Source organism: Anolis carolinensis, chromosome 5, assembly GCF_035594765.1.
Source record: "Anolis carolinensis isolate JA03-04 chromosome 5, rAnoCar3.1.pri, whole genome shotgun sequence".
In the NCBI taxonomy this organism is placed as follows: Eukaryota; Metazoa; Chordata; class Lepidosauria; order Squamata; family Dactyloidae; genus Anolis; species Anolis carolinensis.
Window position 1 is genome coordinate 185,486,038 of NC_085845.1, and position 21,419 is coordinate 185,507,456.

At 40.3% G+C, this 21,419-nt stretch overlaps 1 protein-coding gene across 1 annotated transcript in view; it reads left to right on the plus strand.

Annotated features, from left to right (window-relative positions):
* tmtc1 (transmembrane O-mannosyltransferase targeting cadherins 1) overlaps window positions 1-21,419 on the plus strand; it is a 203,935-nt gene that overhangs the window by 174,545 nt on the left and 7,971 nt on the right. Inside the window, exons 14-19 of the mRNA XM_003220824.4 lie at window positions 6,407-6,509; window positions 17,089-17,224; window positions 18,029-18,173; window positions 19,608-19,745; window positions 20,755-20,877; window positions 21,216-21,293. Coding sequence (XP_003220872.3) covers window positions 6,407-6,509; window positions 17,089-17,224; window positions 18,029-18,173; window positions 19,608-19,745; window positions 20,755-20,877; window positions 21,216-21,293 — 723 coding nt within the window. The remainder of the gene's footprint in view (window positions 1-6,406; window positions 6,510-17,088; window positions 17,225-18,028; window positions 18,174-19,607; window positions 19,746-20,754; window positions 20,878-21,215; window positions 21,294-21,419) is intronic.

Sequence of the window (21,419 nt, forward strand, 5' to 3'; positions counted from 1 at the left end):
TATTTTATTTCCATTATTTGAAATGTATTTGCTGTACCAATGCTTTTGACACGAAATAAATAAATCACGATTTATTGAAAACATTGACTACAAAAATGCGTTGGATAATCCAGAACGTTGGATAAGCGAGTGTTGGATAAGTGAGACTCTACTGTATATCACTTATTCAGATATTCCCAGGAATATAACAATTTTTCCATAAATATGCTCACTTAGTTTTCTATTTAGCACAAGGTCCAGAATCCCTTGAAGTACACCTGAATTATCTGCTTATTTTCACTGTTTCACAACCCGTTCACAAGCCACCAGAAATTGTGAACTCTAGTTCTTTTTTTTCTCTTCATTATGACTTTTTTTTACAGAAGGAAGTTAAACGAGTGGTGAAAATTAAAATGTATAATAGTCAAAATTGAAACCCCCATGTTGAAATAGTCTTTCCTTCTAAAAACCTTTTGAAGGGCTCCCAGCATGAATGACTGTAAAATTATACTTGTGTTAGGTAGTTAGGTAAAATTTTTAAGTCATGAGAACAGCATTTTTCTGTCTTTTTTTGTGAGTGTGGGGCACCCTTTGCAAACAGAAAGCTGAGGGAGCTATCCTGTCAGAATATCCATCTCAGCCACCTCCGTCACTTTCACGATCCATTCCTCCATTTCTGGTGTTTCCTCCAATTTCCAGGCTCATGCAGCATATTGACAACATTTTACAGTCTGTGAAGTCCCCCATGAAGAGCCCCTGTGCCCATTTAAAATTAGTGTGTTTTCAGACAAAAAGAAAATCTCAGAATTGACACTCAAAGCCCATCTAATGCATGCAAACATGCAATCCACCCCCCCCCCCCAAACCCATTAAAGTACCTCCATTTTCTGTGTCCAAAAACTCAGGTTGTAATGCAGCCGGTAGAAAAGTTGGGGCTAGAAAATTGCCCCCCCCATCCCCACGCTGTTGCCTGTCCTAGAGTAAGTCTGCAGCAAGAAAGCCATTTGATTACAGCCTCTTCCCAGCAAACCGTTGTTGATGCTGAGCAGAATTCTTTCCCTGTTCCACCTAAAAATGTTAGCGATTGACATGGGGATCTGACAATGTTAACTATTTTTGCATGGGATGGAGTGGGGGCAAAGAGGAATGTAATTCCTAGGATCTACCAGCCAGTGTGAAAAGAGACTGGAAATTAAAGTTCAAACAAGTAAGATTTCCACGTTCTGGATTCTTCAGCATGCAATGCATGTACACTATCTGCTGCATCTATAGACCTTCCCCAAGAGACAGGCCATTATGCACTCCTTTTGCAAGGGAAATGCCCTTCCTTTTGCATTTCCATCTTCTTGTCCCAATTGAGGTGGTTTCCCCAGTTTGAAAATTTTTGATTTAAACATTTACACTGTCATTTTTGGACCAAAAGTCCTTGGATATCATAAAGACAGCTAGGAGTGACTTCGCAATGAGTCCAGGCTATTAAGCCCATGTAGACAAGCCCTTAGTTGTAGAAAATGTAGTCTTTTTTTTCCTTTTTCTGGCTTGTTTTATTGTACAATAGAGTCTCACTTATCCAAGCCTCGCTTATCCAAGCTTCTGGATCATCCAAGCCATTTTTGTAGTCAATGTTTTCAATACTTCGTGATATTTTGGTGCTAAATTTGTAAATACAGTAATTACTACGTAGCATTACTGCATATTGAACTACTTTTTCTGCCAAATTTGTTGTATAACATGATGTTTTGGTGCTTAATTTGTAAAATCATAACCTAATTTGGTGTTTAATAGGTTTCTCCTTAATCTCTCCTTATTATCCAACATATTCGCTTATTCAACGTTCTGCCGGCCCGTTTATGTTGGATAAGTGAGACTCTACTGTACTTTCCTTTCCACTGTAATAATATCTATACTAGAAAAAAGAAATCCATAGGATTTCCATTGATAGGCAGTTTGAAGGTACAAACACACACCACCTCACATACAGGAGGACCAGACCAAAGAGCTAGAAGCGGCACTGCTTTTGAAGGAAGCAGACTGATTAATTGCAGGTCCTGGATTTATTTTTATTACAGTTTGGGAAGGGAGAGGTGGAGGGAGCTTTTTGATTGCCCTCATTGGTCCTACACAGCACGTTTCCTCCAGCAATCTAGGGAACTAAAATGCGCCTTGACGGTTCCTTTGCTTCTTTAGTTGTAAAAGGGCCCCTTAAGATTAATGTTCCATGCTCAAGGGGGTTAGGTTGTAAGTCAGCGTAATTACCCTGTCCTCCCCTCAAAAGGTGATTTTCAAACAAGATCAGACTTGAAAGGATAGTATGCTTACACAAGTGTGTGTTCTAGGGAGCCCAAACCTCTGCTGCTTTTGAAGGTGTTGTAACTTTAATCAAAGCTGCTGATGATGCTGGGAGACTCGCTTGTCATTCCTATGGACTTCAAAGTGCTTACACCATTCCTACAGATACATTTCTGTGGCATGTGCCTGACATCAACACTTCTGAAGGCAGCACTCCATTTGTTTATTGGCTTGAATCAGCCTGCTGATCTTGTGTCAGGTTGCACTCTTTATGTTCCCTAGAATCTGGGGAGAATTGCTTTGTGGCCACCATGTTTGTCCGTCCTTCCTTCCTTCCTTCCTTCCTTCCTTCCTTCCTTCCTTCCTTCCTTCCTTCCTTCCTTGTTGAAAAAGACGAGATAGTTGCTGTATTAACCTAAAAAGTTCCTTCACAATAATATTATTTTGTGGAAAAGATTTGACATTATGAGTAAGATCATGATTGGATAACTTTTGTGTGCTTCCAGATGTTGTTGGACTGCAACTCCCATGGTCCTTCATTGTTGGCTAAGATGGAACCCATTATGGTGTCTTTTGCAATGAGAATTACAATAAAAAATCCTTTGCTGGACTGCAGATGTTCGGGATGCAGTGGAGATTTACTGTAGCTATTGGCCTAATACCTTAGACCTGCTTTGGTTATCTGTCATCTTGGCTTCAGCAGACATATATTCCTTGGTCCCAAAGTTGGAAGATTTGGTCTTAAAACCTCCAGATTTCCCCAAGCAGAATAGCCATCAGCAGGAAGACCTAATAGGAATCACAGTCCAGCAACATCTTTAGGATGCTATTTTCCCCTGTCACAGTATAGCTCCTTGTACCTCCTAAAATTAGCAGCAGAAGGCTACAAATGTCTGCACATTAACCTGGGAGCAAGTGTTGTTGAACTCAGAAGAGTTGACTTTAGTGCAGACATCTGTGGGATTACACTGAAATTATACTTTGTAGTATACTTCCACATTGCAGATAAATTTGAGATATCTTGGAAGAAAATTAAAAGGAAAGAAACAAAGCATTATGTGCACTATCAAGGATATATGTGTTTCACCTCCAAAAAGGTATCTCCTGTGGCCTCTGTTTATTCTTCAGCACACCTGCTTGCTTCATCTCTGGAAGAGGCAGTTGTCTTTCACTGCAGAAGCGTTCCATGTTATTAAGGGCTGCAATACAAATGTAAATGAAGGGAAGAAACCTTGTCCCACATCTGTTTTCTTTTGTGTGAGAAAGATCCTGATGATTGCAATCCTTTCTTTCCTGAACAGGATTCAATCTGGTACCTTGTGGCACAGTATGCTTTGAAATCCATGTCCCTATACAGACAAGTTTCCCCTTCCTATCCATGTCCACATTTGAGAGAGCCTCAAAAGCATTTACATGGGTAATACTCTTGCTTCTCTTTCCAAGTTTATCATAATTACGGTTGCTAGGTGAAAAAAGGAACAGCCCCATTAATATCTATCTAGAAGAGGGAATTTCGTCAGGTGTTTGGTGTTCTGCATATAGCATTTGCTGAAATTCCCTCTTGCTGTTGTGTGTCTTTGAGTAATTTCCAACTTATGGTGTGCTTATCATGGAACATGTGTGTTCAGACTTGGCCTTGTCTTCCTCTGAGAGTAAGAAAGTGTGACTTGTCCAAAGTCAACCAGTGGGTTTCCTGGACAAACGGGGATCTGAACCCTGATCTCCAAATCACAAATATCTACACCATTCTGGTGCTCCCCCTATCATATACAATAATTAAAGTAACCTGAGTACTACCTTGTATTTTGCCCAGAAACCCTACCCATAACAGCTAAAGGTAAAGGTTTCCCCTGACGTTAAGTCCAATTATGTCTGACTCTGGGGGTTGGTGCTCATCTCCATTTCTAAGCCGAAGAGCTGGCGTTGTCCGTAGACACCTCCAAGGTCATGTGGCCAGCATGACTGCATGGAGCACCGTTATCTTCCCGCCAAAGCGGTACCTATTGATCTACTCACATTTGGATGTTTTCGAACTGCTAGGTTGGCAGAAGCTGGAGCTAACAGCGGGCGCTCACTCCGCTCCTGGGATTTGAACCTGCGGCCTTTCGGTCTGCAAGTTCAGCAGGTCAGCGCTTTAACACACTTCGCCACCGGGGCTCCTACCCATAACAGCTACACAACCATATAATTCCCAAGCAGGCAGTTTTCCATATTATGGAGCTGGGTCAGATGCCTTATGATTATTCTCAAAGCCAGGGGCAAGTAACTGTGTTGGGTCCAGCCCCCCCCCCCCCCCATCTCCAGGTATTTATAGGTACAACACCTAGTTTTAGTAATACAACAAGAATTAACATTCTGCTCACTTTTGAGTTCTAAAATTTACCTTTTGGAGCCTTTTTAAGGTGTGCTTGAAGGGACAAGTTGCAAGTACAGTAGAGTTCCTGTTATCCAACTTCCGGTTTTCCGACATACCATATTATCCGACATGCCAGGCCACGTAGCCCAGGGTGCTTGCCAGAGGGACGATACTCTTCCCTCCAGCAAGCACCCAGCACTTTGAAGAAGCCCAGTGTGTGTTGCTAGGCAGCAACATGCACCGGGCTTTCCTAAATTGCGTACTTGCCAGAGGGACAAGACTCTTCCCTCCGGCAAGCACCCGGCACTTTGGAGAAGCCCAGTGCGTGTTGCTAGGCAGCAACATGCAGTGGGCTTCTCTAAACTGGGTGCTTGCTGGAGGGACAAGACTTTTCCCTTCAGCAAGCACCCAGCTTGCCAGGAGGGATAATAGGGCCTCCCTATTATCCAACAGTTTCGGTTATCTGACATTCGGCCTATGTCAGATAACTGGAACTCTACTGTACTGAGTGGAATGAAGAGCTGTAGCTCCTGGAGTATTCTCTAGATGCAATTTTCAGTTTTTTAACCACTCTGTAATTATAAAAGACATAGGGCAGAAGTTTACACAGAAGGGGCACACAGGTTACACCCTTGTGAAAACATCCAGGTAGGTCCAGCATTACCACTTGGTAATAAACTAGTAGACTGGTTACTAATTCTCTGCAAAACAAACCAAAAAAGGGCACAGATTTACAGACATCTTACATATGTAAAGATATATACGTTGATACATTTTTGAAATAATTACTATAATTAGAAGTACAGCTCATTTTACTGTAGTGGGAAAACCTGTGACCTTTTTTTTTGCTTTTAGCTCAATCTGCTGTGTTAGATCTATGCGCGAGCTAATTAGGCAGTAGCTTAAGGCATCTAAAGAACAAGGAACAAAGCAAAAGCACTATATTTTAAATTTTGGTTAAATGTTATGGTATCTCATAAACTTTCCTTGGCTCAGGGCCTTCACTGGATTTTGACAGGATGGCTGCCCAGGCGCATGTGGCTGGAGGATAGCTCCCTTCTTTCTTTCTCAAACCAGGCCTAGTATGAGCAACTCTTCTTCGGTAGAAAAGGATTGCGCTTACTAGTAATGTGCAGTAGGATCTCATGGGAACGTCCATTGGTACAGCTGTCTTTTCTAAGTTTGCTATGCTGGTTATCTGCCAGCCACCATTTTATTATTCCCTTTATTTATTTCCTGTCTTTTCTCCAGACTTGGGAGTCAAGGCAGCTTTCATATCAGCTTAGGAACTATTGCATGGCATTGCATTAATGCAGAGCCCCTGGTGGCACGGCAGGTTAAACCACTGAGCTGCTGAACTTGCTGATCAAAAGGTCAGCGGTATAAATCCCAGGAGCAGGGTGAGCTCCTGTTGTTAGCCCCTGTTTCTGCCAACCTAGCAGTTCAAAAGCATGCAAATGTGAATAGATCACTAGGTATCACTCCAGCATGAAGGTAATGGCACTCCATGCAGTCATGCCAGCCACATGACCTAGGAGGTGTCTACAAACAATGCTAGCTCTTTGGCTTAGAAATAGAGATGAGCACCAACCCCCAGAGTTGGACACAACTGGACTTAATGTCAAGGGAAAACCTTTACCTTTACCTTTACCTTATATTAATGCTTCTCCTTTTAAAAAAAATAGAGCATATTTCCATAAGAAAAATGTACATGTAACCATTAGTAGTGAGACTGACTAACTTCTGGTTTAATAATAATATGCTAACTCTTTTTGCATTAAGGAGCAATTAAAAGAAGCCGAGGAAGTATATCAGGCTGGAATAGAAAACTGTCCAGATAGCTCCGATCTGCATAATAACTATGGGGTTTTCTTAGTCGATACCGGTAAGTAGAAAGTACCCCAGTTTATATACTGACCCTTAACTTTTAAACTCTTACCCTGGGTGGGCCAGAATGGCTCTTAGTTAATCTGTGTCATTATGAGATCTATTGTTACCTTTCTCCAAACAACTTTTCTGTGGCTTCTCTTTATGATTTGTGAAACACCATAGAGCTGGACTGCTTGCCAGTTTGGTGTTTGTTTTAATTTTGGCAATTTTGTCATTTGTTGCAAACATATTTTATTGCTTCAAAGCAGTTCAATATTCTTGTTTACTAGCTGCTGCTGTTTTTTTTTACTACAGTATTCACTTTGCTCTTTTCTCTCAATTTCTTTGACTTTATTTACTGTCACTGCTATCTGCTTGTATTAATATTGTTGATGATATCACATATAATGGTAGCACGAATATCAACACTTAATATAACATGGGGCATCACAAGTAACCAACTTTATTTTCGTTGAGATGAAGTGAAGATAAGTATGATAAGAATAAATAAGAAAAAGGGTACAAGCATAAGTAAATGTTATGAAAATATGCTAAATGTGCCTGGAAGAACCTGGACGTTTAGCAAGAACATTTTTCCCCCAGCTACTAATTTCATAGTGATCATTAGCAATTGATTCTATAGTTTTGATGCAACCTCAAGATTCTTAACCAGCCAAGACTACTTTTCATTATGTGTTTTCCTGAGTCTCACTGAATTTCGTGAGGTTTGCTTCTGAGGTTTCCATGCTGAGCTCACTGTCCTTGGAGTTAAATCTCATTGAACTCATAGGGTGAAATAAAGGGCAGTGAATGTGTAAAGAAGGAAATGTCTAGCAACATTGGTTCCAACTCTGAACTTCCCTCTTATACACAATTATTAAAGGATTGCCAGGTGCAATGATGGACAAACTCCATCGTTTCACCTGGCAACTCTATCCTGAATACAGATGCGTTGAATTGCTCTTTATATAAAGAAACTTGTGTCTGCTGGTGGATTATCCAGTCCGATGGCGTAGTGGACTAAAGCCTTGTGACTTGAAGGTTGGGTTGCTGACCTGAAAGCTGCCAGGTTCAAATCCCACCCGGGGAGAGTGCTTATGAGCTCCCTCTATCAGCTCCAGCTCCATGCGGGGACATGAGAGAAGCCTCCCACAAAGATGGTAAAAACATCAAAAAAAAATCTGGGCGTCCCCTGGGCAACGTCCTTGCAGATGGCTAATTCTCTCACTCCAGAAGCAACTCAACTTGCTCCTGACACAAAAAAAAAGCTAGTCTCTGGTGCACAGAAAGAGGACATGCATTCTGAAGACTTTCCAATTAGCAGTGCTATGAAACCTGTGACCTTCCCACTGCATATTTGTCTTTTCAGCCCAGCAGAGCATTGCCTTCTTTTCTGTCTGTGCCTAGCCAAAGGCTCTCTCCCATATCCTGACAATAATGCAAGGCGACCACTCCAAGCCATAAATGCTTCTTTGGCTTTTCTGCCAGCTGCTCCGTGGTGGCAAAACAGCTCTTCCAATTGGAGAGGCTAAGCACAGCTGCGATAAAATAAATAAGGCTTTGCAGTCAGGCATGTTTTGGCCAAACACAGATGCTGTGAACCAGAGAGAAAGAATGGTTTTTTTCTTTGCAAAAACTCCTGACAGAATACAGAGATCTTAACTCCTTTGGTGCTGGTTCACATCCAATTTCCATGGCCCAAGTCTCCTTTCTGGCACATACATAATAGAAGACTGTTGTGAATGGTACATTCTTCATTGGCTGAGTTGGAATAGCAAGAGCATAAGCTGCTCCTTCCACTTCTCAAAGTGGCAAGGATGGGATGGGCTACAGAACAGGAATGAGACAGAGAGACACTTGTGAGAGCTATTGACCATGACAAACTGGGTCTCAGTTTGGTGTGACCAGCACATCTCAGTGTAAAATGGGGAGGAAGGTACATTTCTTTTTTGCTTGTTTGTTTGAATGCTATGTTGCCTTTCTTCCCAAACTAGATATTACAGTGTCTCACAATAAACCTTGAAAAACAGTCTGAGACAAAAATGCAAAAACAGATACTGCGAAGCCATAATAAAACACATTCTAGTTGTAAAATATGGTTGAATTAAAACGATTACAACAAGCCTCGGTAAACTATTTTTAAAGAAAAATGCTAAAAGCACATCTTAATATAACAGGAAAAAGTCCATCCAAGCCCAACTTCTTTCATTAGTTCCCCAGCATGGGAGCAGCCGCTGTCTCCTCTAATGTTCCTGTGAAGGAAGTGGAACCCCAAAGGAGCCCTCCTGCCAAAAAAAGGGGGTGACCCCTAAGACAGGTAGACAGACAGGCTTGTATGGGAAAATAAGGTTCTTCAGATTGGCTGGACCCAAATAATCCCATTTTCCATTTAACTCTTGCAGGAAAATCTTCTAGGATGTATAGTAGGAAATTAAATTTGAATAGCCTATTAAGGTTTGGCTGTTCTGTGTCCCGTCTATAATGCTAATATGCAATCAGTATAGTTATTTTACTTGGATAGTAATGAGTAAAAGTGACCTCCCCCCTTTTGGCATAAAACTCCCAATGTATATTTTTACATCCTGGGTGCTGTAACAACTTTACAAATCTATCATTTACATTTTGAATATGTGTTGAATATTGGTATCCCGCCTCTTTTTAAAGGGGCCTATTTTATCTTCACTGCAATATTGTGAGGTTTGGGAGAGAATGACTGGCCCAAGGCCACTTAAGGAACTGTATGTTTAGATAGTGCTATGAACCTGAGTCTTTCCAGTCTTTATACAGCATTCCAAACTGGAGTTGCCAATTCCACTGGGAAAAGGAGACAATATTCAACTCTGCAACTCTCCATGGGCAGCCCCCCCCCCCCCCACTGGATTGCACCAATATACTTGTTTTCCATCCATTTCCCCTTCAGAATGCTATTGTGTTACATCTTCTTGTCATTTTGAAAAAAGGCAAAGAAGGTATTTTACAAGAGGTGAGAAGTTCTGAAAAGGTTTTGTAGTTGGAGAAGGTTTTGCGTTGTATTTGTATGAAGAGACTTTAAAAGTGATATTTGGCTGGTTTTTGCCCAATATGTGCCAGACTTTTTAAAATTTGGAGGTGAAGTTGTTGAGGCATTCAGGGGCCACAAAAATTGGTTCAGGGACCAAGAGCTGCATTTTCTGCATCATTTGATACATATTTATTTCTTGTGTCAGATTGATGGCAATACTTAAAAACTGCCGCCACAATAACATTTGATATAAATTTATATCCTCTCTTTCTCGCAACTATGGCATTTGAAGCAGGCTGCAAAAAAAGTACCTTTACAAAATTGTATAGCAATATAAAACAATATTAAAAAGTCCATTAAACTACTTCAAAACCTTTTAAAAGTCAAAAAATACAATAAGTTTAGAACAAGTAGATTAATTGAGGGAGTTCTGAAAAAGGGTAGCACAGCATTTCCCAGTTGGGTGTCCTCCAAATGTGTTGGACTGTAGCCACTAATCTCCAGCCAATCTGGCTCTGTTGATGGCATTTAAAAGCCAACACACCTGAAGGTTCAGAAAGGCTGCAGTAGGTCTAACCTTTACAATGCACTACAAATCAAGAGTAATAACTGAATGAGGTAAACAGCTGTTGATCGGTTGTTAACAGTTAAGTGCCTGGGTCAATGCGTCAGAGTTCACTGGCTGCTGAGATTAACACTTTTCATTGATTTTGAAGTGGGACTCACCTGTAAACTTATTTGGACTTTGGCCACCCACTTGCAAACTAACTTCACCTTCTGAGTTCTCCCTTTGCAGTAGAGGTTTGGAGAGCAAAATTGGTTATTTTTCATTTGTAATATTACTATATTAAGAATAAACATCAGTATATATTTGAATATAATGTAAGTATAATATATGGGAGAATGTGGGATGTATGGCTCTTTAGATGCTCTTTAGATGCCCTCAGCATTGCCTATACTATGTAGCTGGAGATTTATTTATTTACAACATTTCTACCCTGCCCTTCTCACCCAAGGGGAGTCAGGGCGGCTTACAACAACCGGGAAAATTAAATGCCAAACAAATCAATAAAAACAGCAACACATCTAAACAATCTTAACAATAATCCATAAAATACATTAGTCAAGCTTAAAACATATACAGTAGAGTCTCACTTATCCAACATAAACGGGCCGGCAGAACGTTGGATAAGCAAATATGTTGGATAATAAGGAGAGATTAAGGAGAAGCCTATTAAACATCAAATTAGGTTGTGATTTTACAAATTAAGCACCAAAACATCATGTTGTACAACAAATTTGACAGAAAAAGTAGTTCAATACACAGTAATGCTATGTAGTAATTACTGTATTTACGAATTTAGCACCAAAATATCATGATATATTGAAAACATTGACTACAAAAATGCGTTGGATAATCCAGAACGTTGGATAAGCGAATGTTGGATAAGTGAGACTCTACTGTAGTTACTTATTACCATTCTTCCAAGGAACCATTGCACATAAACCTAAATTCAGACCATGATGGGAATAGCAGTTTAATGACATCTAGAGAGCCACATTTGATTCTGGGCTGTGTTGGACAGTAAAGTGGGGCAGTTAAGTCCTAAATCAGGCCTCTTCAACCTGTGACCCTCCAGATGTTTTGGACTTCAACTCCCAAAATTTCTGGCCATTGAACAAGCTGGCTAGAGCTTCTTGGAATTGGAGACACAAACACCTGGATGGCTGCCAGCTGAAAAGTTCCATTCTAAATAACAGTTTCCCAACTCAGCATGCTTCAAATGTTTGGATTGCAATGTCCATCATGGGATAGCACCTGGACTGGCCTGAGGAAAAGCAAGTCATAGTAAAACAAGGCAAGACCACAGAAAATGTAGTGCGGCATTGTCAAGACCTTGGAGACCTTGTTACAAAAAGTGCTGCATGAAGTATATCTAAGCACCATTCCCAGAGATTACCAATCTGGTCTGTCTGATGCTTTGAAGAGCACCTTGGTCCTTGGTTATGTGCCCTTTGTCTCCCATGGCATAAGGTTTATGAGTCTTCTGAGAAGCCAAGCAGAGCAAAATGTGTTTTCTTTAGGGTTGACTGGCAAAATGAGTAAGGTGCTGCTTGCGTGACAAGCACTGTCTGCCAAAATTGTCTCTTCTACACAATTGTTAGATGTCCAGAAGCCCTATCATTATTTTGCCTGAAAAGATCCAGCAGTCAGGAATGATGACTCCTAGACAGCATTAACTTGGTAGCCATACTCCATGGTGGTTGAGGATGATGGAAGTAGTAGTCCAGCAGAAAATTGGGGAAAACCATCTTAATAAATATACATATATGTTTCCCAGTGGGCATTCTACATTCTGGGCATTCTACATTCTGTTTACTTTCTAAAATGAGACCTATTGCATACTTTTGAACAGGAGCACAGACAGCAAAATAAATGCCTAAGGGATCTTAACCCTTCCCTAGGCTATCCAAAGTTTGTATGTGTGTATATGTATTTGTTCCGACTTACATGCAAATTCAACTTAAGAATAAAACTACAGAACCTATCCTGGTCATATCTTGGGGACTGCCTATATTACATCATGCTAGAACTATATTCGCATGGTGGTCTTCCAGATGTTGCATGGTCCAGTTGAGGAACTGTGGCCTTCCAGCTGTTGTAGTGTTGCTGTGTTGCATCTCCCATCATCCACCAACCGAGCAGGAGCTGATGCAAAGTGTAGTTTCACAGCATCCAAAAGGTCACCCTTACTTTCTCTTTCTCTGTGGTTCAAGAGGGCAAGCAGCTTTCCTTTTGTGTACAAGCATGTTTTTTTCTCCAGAGATCCTGGGTTTATTGTATATTTTAAAACATTAAATGTATCCTTCTGAATGGCACTGTTGAAAGCACAGCTCAGCAATAAGAAGAAAACTGTGTAGGTGATAAAGATTGTTGTTACTCTTCTGCTCATGCCGTGAGATTATTAGTTTTGACTCTAAAGGAACGGATATAAGAAGCATGGGGATGATTTGAGCAATATGTCTCTCACTCAGTTTTGCCCTCATACTGTCATTTATCTCCTTCCACCCGGGCTCCCCAAAGACATTTTTGACAGCGCATGTGAGAAGCACAGCAATTAAAATGCTGGGGAATGTGACAAATCTTTCTCCCACCAGCTGGGCCTTCCTGCCAGCAGAGATGACCAGGAGACCTGTTGCAATCAACCCTGACTTTTCCAGAACCTCTAAGACAAGAGGCTGAGCTAAGGCTGTGAAATGCGATATTTAATAATACTTCCGGCAAAGCCCTCTGGTTCCCATGCTCTTCAGTAATGAAGACTTAAATGTGTGTGACTGAAATATAGTTTTTTTTTCCTTTTGAAAACAATCTCCACTTTGTTTTCCTTCCTGGATTGTCCTTTTCTTGATTTCAAGCTCGTCCCTCAGTTTGCAGGGACCTTCCCTTCTGTATTCCATTAAGTCCCATGCCTGTTGTGAGGTTAGACCAAAGGTCTATCTCGCCATGTTCCCCACAGTCAGTAATCAGATGCCGCTGGAAGGAAACATGAACTGGTTATAAAGCAAACAGCCCTCTTGCACTTTTGTTCCCTGGCAACTGATATTCAGAGGCTTCATTGCCTCTTATGGAATCATAAGGTTGGCAGAGATGGCAAGGGCCACCAATCCCTTGCCATCCATTCCCGACAGATCGGCACCCAGCCTCTGTTTAAAAACACACCCCAACCTTGTGTGTTTATGCCACAACATCACTGCCTGGTAAGTTGGGTAGGACATTTATTGCAGTGTCTCCCAAGGCAGAATTGATTTTGATTTATTTGGATTGCTTCCTTCCCTCATTCCTGTAAACCCTGAGAGAACCACAAAAATTTGAAACCAAGCAACAGAAATTTGACTCTGAAGTTGCCTTTTATGTCCAAATAAAAATTTCTACCAAACCACTAGAGATTGATGATTAAATCTAAACACTAGTTTTTTTTTAACTTGAGCCAAAACAGGGACTTTTTTATCATGCTTCCAGATGATAAGTAGGTTTGGCTGGGCTCCCTTCCCTAAAATGATGTATTGATACTGAGTAACTCTTCTGTGTATTCTCCCATTACATGGTTATGGTATATAGATGGGACAAGCAAAGAGCACTCTTGATTGATCTTGCAATCCATCTCCATATTCTTTTATCTCTGTGGCGAGTCATTTCAAGATGTGAATCCTCTTACTTTGATATCATGTTCAGCACAATATGGGTCCTTTTGATCCTATCTTTCCAATACTAGTTCAAATATTCCTGGACAAAGCTTCATCATGCATACACAAGAAGGATGCATTGCCAGAGTCAAGGTAACCCTGAGGTTTGCAGATACTCAATAATTCTTTAGTTGCAACTTTCAGACAAGAACAACCCCAGTTAAGTGCAGTATTGAAGTCTAGCTTGAGATTACTGGAAATAAAATATTAACTCATGGGTCTTGAGTCTCTCACCTTACTTTGTGTTAATATATTTTGGCCTTGAAGGTGGTTTTTGGCATCGTGTTAGTTAGTTGCAATAGCATACATCCTACAGTATTGTCATAAACCACGCTTTTGGTCTTTGTGGAGGTCAGAATTCCCAAGATAAATCCTCTTCCCAAACCCATCTTTTAAGCAATGCAGTTTCCTGCACAACATGGCCATTTCATTGGGGAGCGGGGAGATCAGATGAGACATATATAGATATTCCCCATTGCTGTACATGCTGCAAGGACATTATCTGCAGGGATTTTTTCAGGACCCTTGGAGGTTCCTGCAGTTGTCTGTTAGGCACTTAACTACAAGAAAATAGCTGGATGCATCACCTCCGATCTCACCATTGTCCACCCACAAAGAAATGGCCATATTATTCAGAAGGCTGCATAAAGGGGCCGGGGGGCTAACACCAATTGATACAGCTATGGAGACATATCTGCATGCCAGACATATGTTTCCCAATGGAAATTGCAGCCATAATTGAAAGTTTCAAATAAAGTGAATCTTAACACATTCTCGCCATGTCTTTACAAACCTTAAACTTTAGTTATTTTTAACCTTGACGTGTTTATTTGAATATCACATGCAGATTATGTATGCATACTGCTGTGGGAGATGTTTCCGTATGACAGGCAGTGGATTCATGTACAAAATTTATCTTAAATAGCTGTTTGCTTCCCAAGGTTAGCAATCTGTCACTTTTCTCTAGGATGAAATTAACATCAGCAGTTTTGGTTTTTTTCAAAAAAAAACAACAACAACACACAAGACACTGATGAATGATTCTGCTTAATCAGTTTACACACAGGTTGCATTCCCTTCCTTTTATAATGGATTTCTCTGTCACATCTTCTCCAGGCAAAGTATGGTAGTGTAGCTCCACCCTGTGGGGATGTGGTAAATATTTCAAATTTCACTGTGCAGGACAATATAAAAAGGTAAAAGTTTCCCCTGACATTAAGTCATTCGTTTCCGACTCTGGGGGTTGGTGCTCATCTCAATTTCTAAGCTGAAGAGCCAGCGTTGTCTGTAGACACCTCCAAGGTCATGTGGCCGGCATGACTGCATGGAGCGCCATTACCTTCCTGCTGGAGCGGTACCTATTGATCTACTCACATTTGCATGTTATTGAACTGCTAGGTTGGCAGAAGCTGGAGCTAACAGCGGGCGCTCATTCCGCTCCCCAGACAATATAGATTAATCTAATCTGTGTTCTTGCTTTTCATTGGAAAGTGACTATCCTATTTTGGGGCGAGTTTGTGTTGTTTTAACATGGTTGATTCCCCCCCCCCCCCCATTTAATATTTATTCACATCCTCCAGTGCTTTTCTTGTAAGCTATTTTGAATACCTTCAGAGAGGCTATTAAATAATAAATAGTATGTTTGTCACTGTCCTTTGGGCAAATCATTCCTATTGCTTAACACTGGATGAGAGCTAGGGCGGAACGTGTGGGTTTATATCTTATTTTGCCATTACTACAATTCTGTAAAGGAAGAAAGTACAAAGATAGGCTTACAGTTGACCATTAAGAAAACAGAAATTATGACCAGAGATGAAATAATGACCACAGAAATCTTTAACCATTTTAGTGTCTTTACTGTCTACTTTAAAGTCAAGTAAGATGTAGACATTAAAGTAAAGATTTCCATACCTTGAGTCAGTCATTAATCAGAATGGAGATTGCAGTTAGGAAATTAGAAGAAGATGAGGATTTGTAAGGGCAGCCATGAAAGAACTAGGCATGTATTAAATACCAAAGTCAGGATTATCCATGCCATTTTATTTCTGATTTTCTATGCTTTTGAAAACTGGAGAAAGCTGATAGGAAGAGAATCAACTTATTTGAAAAAATTGTGCAGGAGAAGACCTCTGCAGACATCATGACCTGCTAAAAAGACAAATAAATTAGTACTAAAAAAATCAGGCCTGAACTTCCGTTAGAAGCTAAGGTGACTAAGCAGAAACTGTTATACTTTGGTTATATTGTGATAAGACATGACTCATTAGAAAAGACAATAATGCTGGATAAGACAGAAAGCAGTAAGAAAATAAGTGGATAAATTCAGTCAAGTCATAGTCCTGAGTTTACAAGACATGAATAGAGCTGTTGATGACAAGGTGGTTGGAGGTCTGTCTTTTGTAAGGTCACCATAAGTCAAAGTCAACTTGACACCAGGTTTGCCCCATAGTCATCATGTTCCTATGAAGATAAACTTAGGCACATTGCAACTGCTAGAAAACAGACAGTGGAGAGAGAAGAGGATTGGTAGGAATCACATTGGTTTATATCCTGCCATAGACAAACTAGTGGATCTGTTGTGAAAATATTCATGAAAAGTCCTTTTTTGGTTTGTTTGAAACATTTGTATGCAGACAGGGAAATAACCACATAGAATCTGAATAATATACAATCACCTTGACGGTTAAGCATAATGAACAACAGTAAACCATCCCATTTAATTCAATAGAAATGTCAGTAAGTAGTACAGTCCGCTTTACTTGTACAAAGACCTGTTCCTTCTTTGCATTGGGGCTTGAGGAACAAAAAAGTGTTAGTTCCAGTGGAAAGTTCTGGAATGTTTGCATTTATATTTACTTTCCTATAGAGCTTCAATGTTACCTTTCTCCTATGGAGCTCCAAAGTTAGTGTGTGGTTTCTTGTGAGGTTGAGACATAATAGCCAACTAAGGTCACCCAGTGGAACCATGGAGTGAGAAAGAGTTTTTACTTAGTTTCAAACTCCCATTGCACATCATGCTGAAAATGCCTTACCTTACTTGCATAGCCTGGCAGTGATGTATATTTGACAACTCCACAACATGCCTTGGACAGAAGTATTCTATTAGGTTGAAAAAGTGGTCTCATACTGATGAATGGGGTAGTCTGGTGTACTAGACATCATTCAGTTGGATGCTGAATTTCTCTGTACTTCAATCATAATAGCTTACCAAAAAAATCCTTCACTTGACATTTTGGCTCCCCTTGAAGGTGCCTTTTTCTTGTTTGTAAATGCATCCCTAATTCTCTCCCTGTGGGAATAAAACATATGCTTTCAGGATATATAATCATAACTGAACCTTATTTTCTAGGATCTCCAGAGACTGCAGTTTCCCACTACCAGAAAGCCATCCAGCTGAGCCCAAATCATCATGTGGCCATGGTGAACCTGGGGAGGTTGTACCGCTCCTTGGGGCAGAACAAAGAGGCTGAAACGTGGTACAAAAGGTAAGAAAAAGCAAAGTATGGGGTGCCTCCTTTTAATTTTCAATTCCATAATACTTGGTCACAAAGAGCCTCATATTTATATCAGGAGCAAATGCTGATTCTCTGAATGTACTATGTAAACCATTATTTTGTGTCCCCGGTGGCGCAGCGGGTTAAACCGCTGAGCTTCTGAACTTGCTAACCAAATGGTCTGAGGTTCGAATCCAGGGAGTGGGGTGAGCTCCCGCTGTTTGCTCCAGCTTCTGCCACTAGCAGCTCGAAAGCATGCAAATGTGAGTAGATCAATAGGTACCGCTTCGGCGGGAAAGTTATGGCACACCATGCAGTCATGCTGGCCACATGACTTTAAGCTTAGAAATAGAGGTGAGCACCACCCCCAGAGTCAGGAGAAAACCTTTATCTTTACCTTACAATGACAGTATGTGTTGAAATATAGAATGCAGTATGGGAATGGTATGTGTAGTTTCATCTATCCACATCTGACAAAATTTGTCACTCTCAGAATTTTCTAGGGGCTCCAGGCAGTTCTATCATATGATTCTGCTGTAAGTTACCATAAAGATACATTGGAGGTCCTAGGAAATCCTAGATGCCCTTGCAAGGAACTTTCTAGGTCCCCCAGTGCAACAGATGTTGTTGGCTTGCACCTCCTATGGCATCATTTTCTGTGCTTGCAATCCAACATCTGGATGACTGCATGATTCCCGCCTCTGTTTTATAACCTTCAGAAGACACATTTTCATTTCATGCTCTTTGCTCCCTTATCTCCCTCCATGTTCTGCCTTTTGGTTGAAAATCCTGCAGGGCATTGAAAGTGACACGAAAGCCTGAGATTCTGACCCCCCTTGGAGCACTGTATTACAACACAGGGAGGTATGAAGATGCATTAAAGGTGTACAGGGAAGCAGCAGTGCTTCAGCCATCCAACAAAGAGACGCGGCTGGCCCTGGTGAGTGAGTGAATAGACCTTTTCTTTTTGCCTATTTCCATGAACAGTAGTTGAGGGTTTTTAGTTTTGTACATACCAGCTTTGCTCAGGCTTGGGAGAGGTTGCAGAGCAGAGAAGAAAATGCAATTAACTGCAAGAGGTGAGCAGAAGGTAGATCTGGATCTACTTGAAAATATCTGAATGGAACAAAGTTTTCTGAGTTCAAGATGTTTAACCATGTGTGTGTATGCACACTTTCAAGTTGCTTTTTGGCTTATGATGGGCCCCATAAATTTCATTGGGTTTTCTTCAGCAAGAAATACTCAGAGGTTGCTTTGCCAATTCCTTTCTCTGAAATACAGCCCATAGCACCTGGTATTTGTTGGCAGTCTCCCCAGCCAAGCACTAACCAAAATTGAGCTCCTTAGCGTCCAAGATCTGGTGCCTTTAGGATATTTAGTATCCTGTGTCTAACAATAGCAACAAGAAAATGACTCCCTGCCTGCCTTAAATTAAACATTTGTAGTCAGAAAGTTTAGAGATACCAGGAATAGAATTTAAGGAGCTGTGAGCTCCATTCAGTTCAATTACTGGAAACAAGTTCCTGAGTTCAAAAACTGCATTAAACTTGTTTTGTGGATCTCAAGGTTGTAATAAAGTATAGTAAACACCTCACACTTGTAGCTTGCCCAGTCTTGAATTACATGGAGAGCTCAGAGGGTGCTGAAACAGCTTTAATTTTAAAAGGAGTACTTTTAAAGAAAATGTTGAGTAGTAGTATGCCGAGGGTTAATTATTATAGGGTCGATTTACCTGCCCATCTAATAATAGGTTGCCTGGCCACGATTATTTCGCACTTTATTGATTTTTAAACTGTGAAACTACCTCTACCATATTGAAGTTTTTTGCCCTTGGCCCAGTTCCGTGTTTTTAGCCTCCTGTTTTTAACCTTTTTATGCTGTGTGCTGACTTTTATAACTGTTTACTGATGTTATGTTTTTATTGATGCGACATTGTTTTATTGTCAATCTTTGTTTTATTGTTTTATTGCTGTTATTGTATTGTTGTCGGGCATGGCCCCATGTAAGCAGCTCCGAGTCCCTCTGGGGAGATGGGGCGGGATATAAAAATAAAGTTGTTATTATTATTATTATTATTATTATTATTATTATTATTATTATTATTATTATTATTATTACAGTAATCTGTGGTCTGTCAACATCCCAGGTAATAAGCTGTAATGCATTTTTGTAGGAGTGCCTCTGAAGAATATTACAAAAAGATTATGCAATCTATAATAGCCCCATGAGTTTGTTAACCAATATATATAGAAAGTAACATTTCTTTGGGGTTCTTGAAGAGTTTCACTACTATCAGTTTATTCCTGGGCATAATTCAGAGCGTTGAAATGCACTTTTCAAGAGTTTACCTATTGTTTGTCCTTACTTTGCGTAGGCTCAGGTTTTGGCAATGATGGGGCAAACCAAGGAAGCTGAACAAATGACCAGCCATATTGTGACTGAAGAGGCAGAGTGCCTGGAGTGTTACCGCCTTTTGTCAGCTATTTACAGCAAACAAGAGAATTACAACAAGGTACATGTGCCATTCTGATGAGAAAGCTATCTAGTTAAGCATACCTTTGTTTGACTATCAGCTTGAGAGTCTTAAATGCAAGGATAGACTTAAGGTTAGCCACTTGTTTCATGTTCCCTGTGCATGTACGATACTCTACTGTCATCGAGGGATGTTTCATAAAACCACAGAATTGTAAATTTCAAGAGTGCCAAAGTTACCTGGCAGATGGCCATCTGATCTTTTTTTTAAAAGGCTCTAAGTAATAAAAGTGAGAAGCGGTTCATTCCACTGTCAAATATCTCTTACTAGTTTTTAGGTGGCTTTTTCTCCATGCGATTTGAATTGTAGAGAATGAGTTGTTGCTGTTATTGTTTCTTCCATGTGACTGCCTTGAGATATTGGAAGATGACTTTTAAACATTTCTCATAAAAGCCAGTTTGTGGACCCTTTTCGATCTTAGTTGCCCCTATAGACACCTACTACTTGTCTATATCCCTCTTACATCATAGCACCAAGAACAGAGCCTATTTTTTGTCTTATCGATGTGACAGAAAACAGAGCCCTGTCACGTGTATGCTTCTCCTTTATCCTTCCATCAGTGGCCTGCCCTTTCCTTCCATCCATGGGACCACCATGCTCCAGATGTCTGGCAAAGCATCAAAGCAGTGGTGCAGAATCTCACCTCTGATGCTAAGTCAAGCTTTCTGGAGCTCCCCAGACAACCATGACTGCTACTAGAAGACACCACTATTTTAAGGTTTCCCAACTTTTGGTGTTTTCCTCATTCTAAAAAGTTAAAATGCCTTTCCTAAGGCTTTCTCGCTGATAGTATATAGACTACAATATGATGGCATTTTGGCCCTTCCTCTTGGCCTTTGAGCTTGCCCATCACTAGAATATATTCCCAGTACCGTAAAGTATTGTGGGATACAATTAAGATAAAAAAATGTATGCATGAAGTAACTGTCAATATGTTATTTGAATTCAAACAAGTCATGTTTATCTTTGTCTCTTTCTATGTGTGCAGGCACTTGAAGCCATAGACAAAGCTCTACAGCTGAAACCAAAGGACCCTAAAGTCATATCAGAGCTCTTTTTCACTAAAGGAAATCAACTAAGAGAGCAAAACCACTTGGACAAAGCTTTTGAGGTAAAAATACAAACACAGTGTTAAAATCATGGGATTATCTTTTAATACATTGACAACTTCTTTAGTTAAACATAATGTGCTGTTCTATACATGCACAAAGCTCTGCATGTAAATATTTATAGTGTTAAGGACATTTTCAACCCTGGGGACCCTATCTTGTGGTACAGCAACTTTTGTCACCTGCAGTTGACATGGCTAGTGATAAGGAATTATGGGGCTAGCGGTTCAATAATTTCCAAAGATCAAAGCTAAGAAAGTCTGCTATATAGTCCAGTTAAGATTTCTGTATTGTGCACACAATGTTTTAACTTTTAACTTTTACATTCTTATTAATTTAGAGCTATAAAGTGGCTGTAGACTTCAACCCAGAGCAAGCACAAGCCTGGATGAATATGGGAGGCATTGAACATATCAAGGTCAGAAAATGCACTTGATTTGCATTTCTTTATGAAGCTCTTTATATAATGTGTTGGGGTAAATGTTATTGTTTTTTTCTTACTGCTTTCATTCTCAGTTCCCTCATGTCCATTTGTGCTGCATAG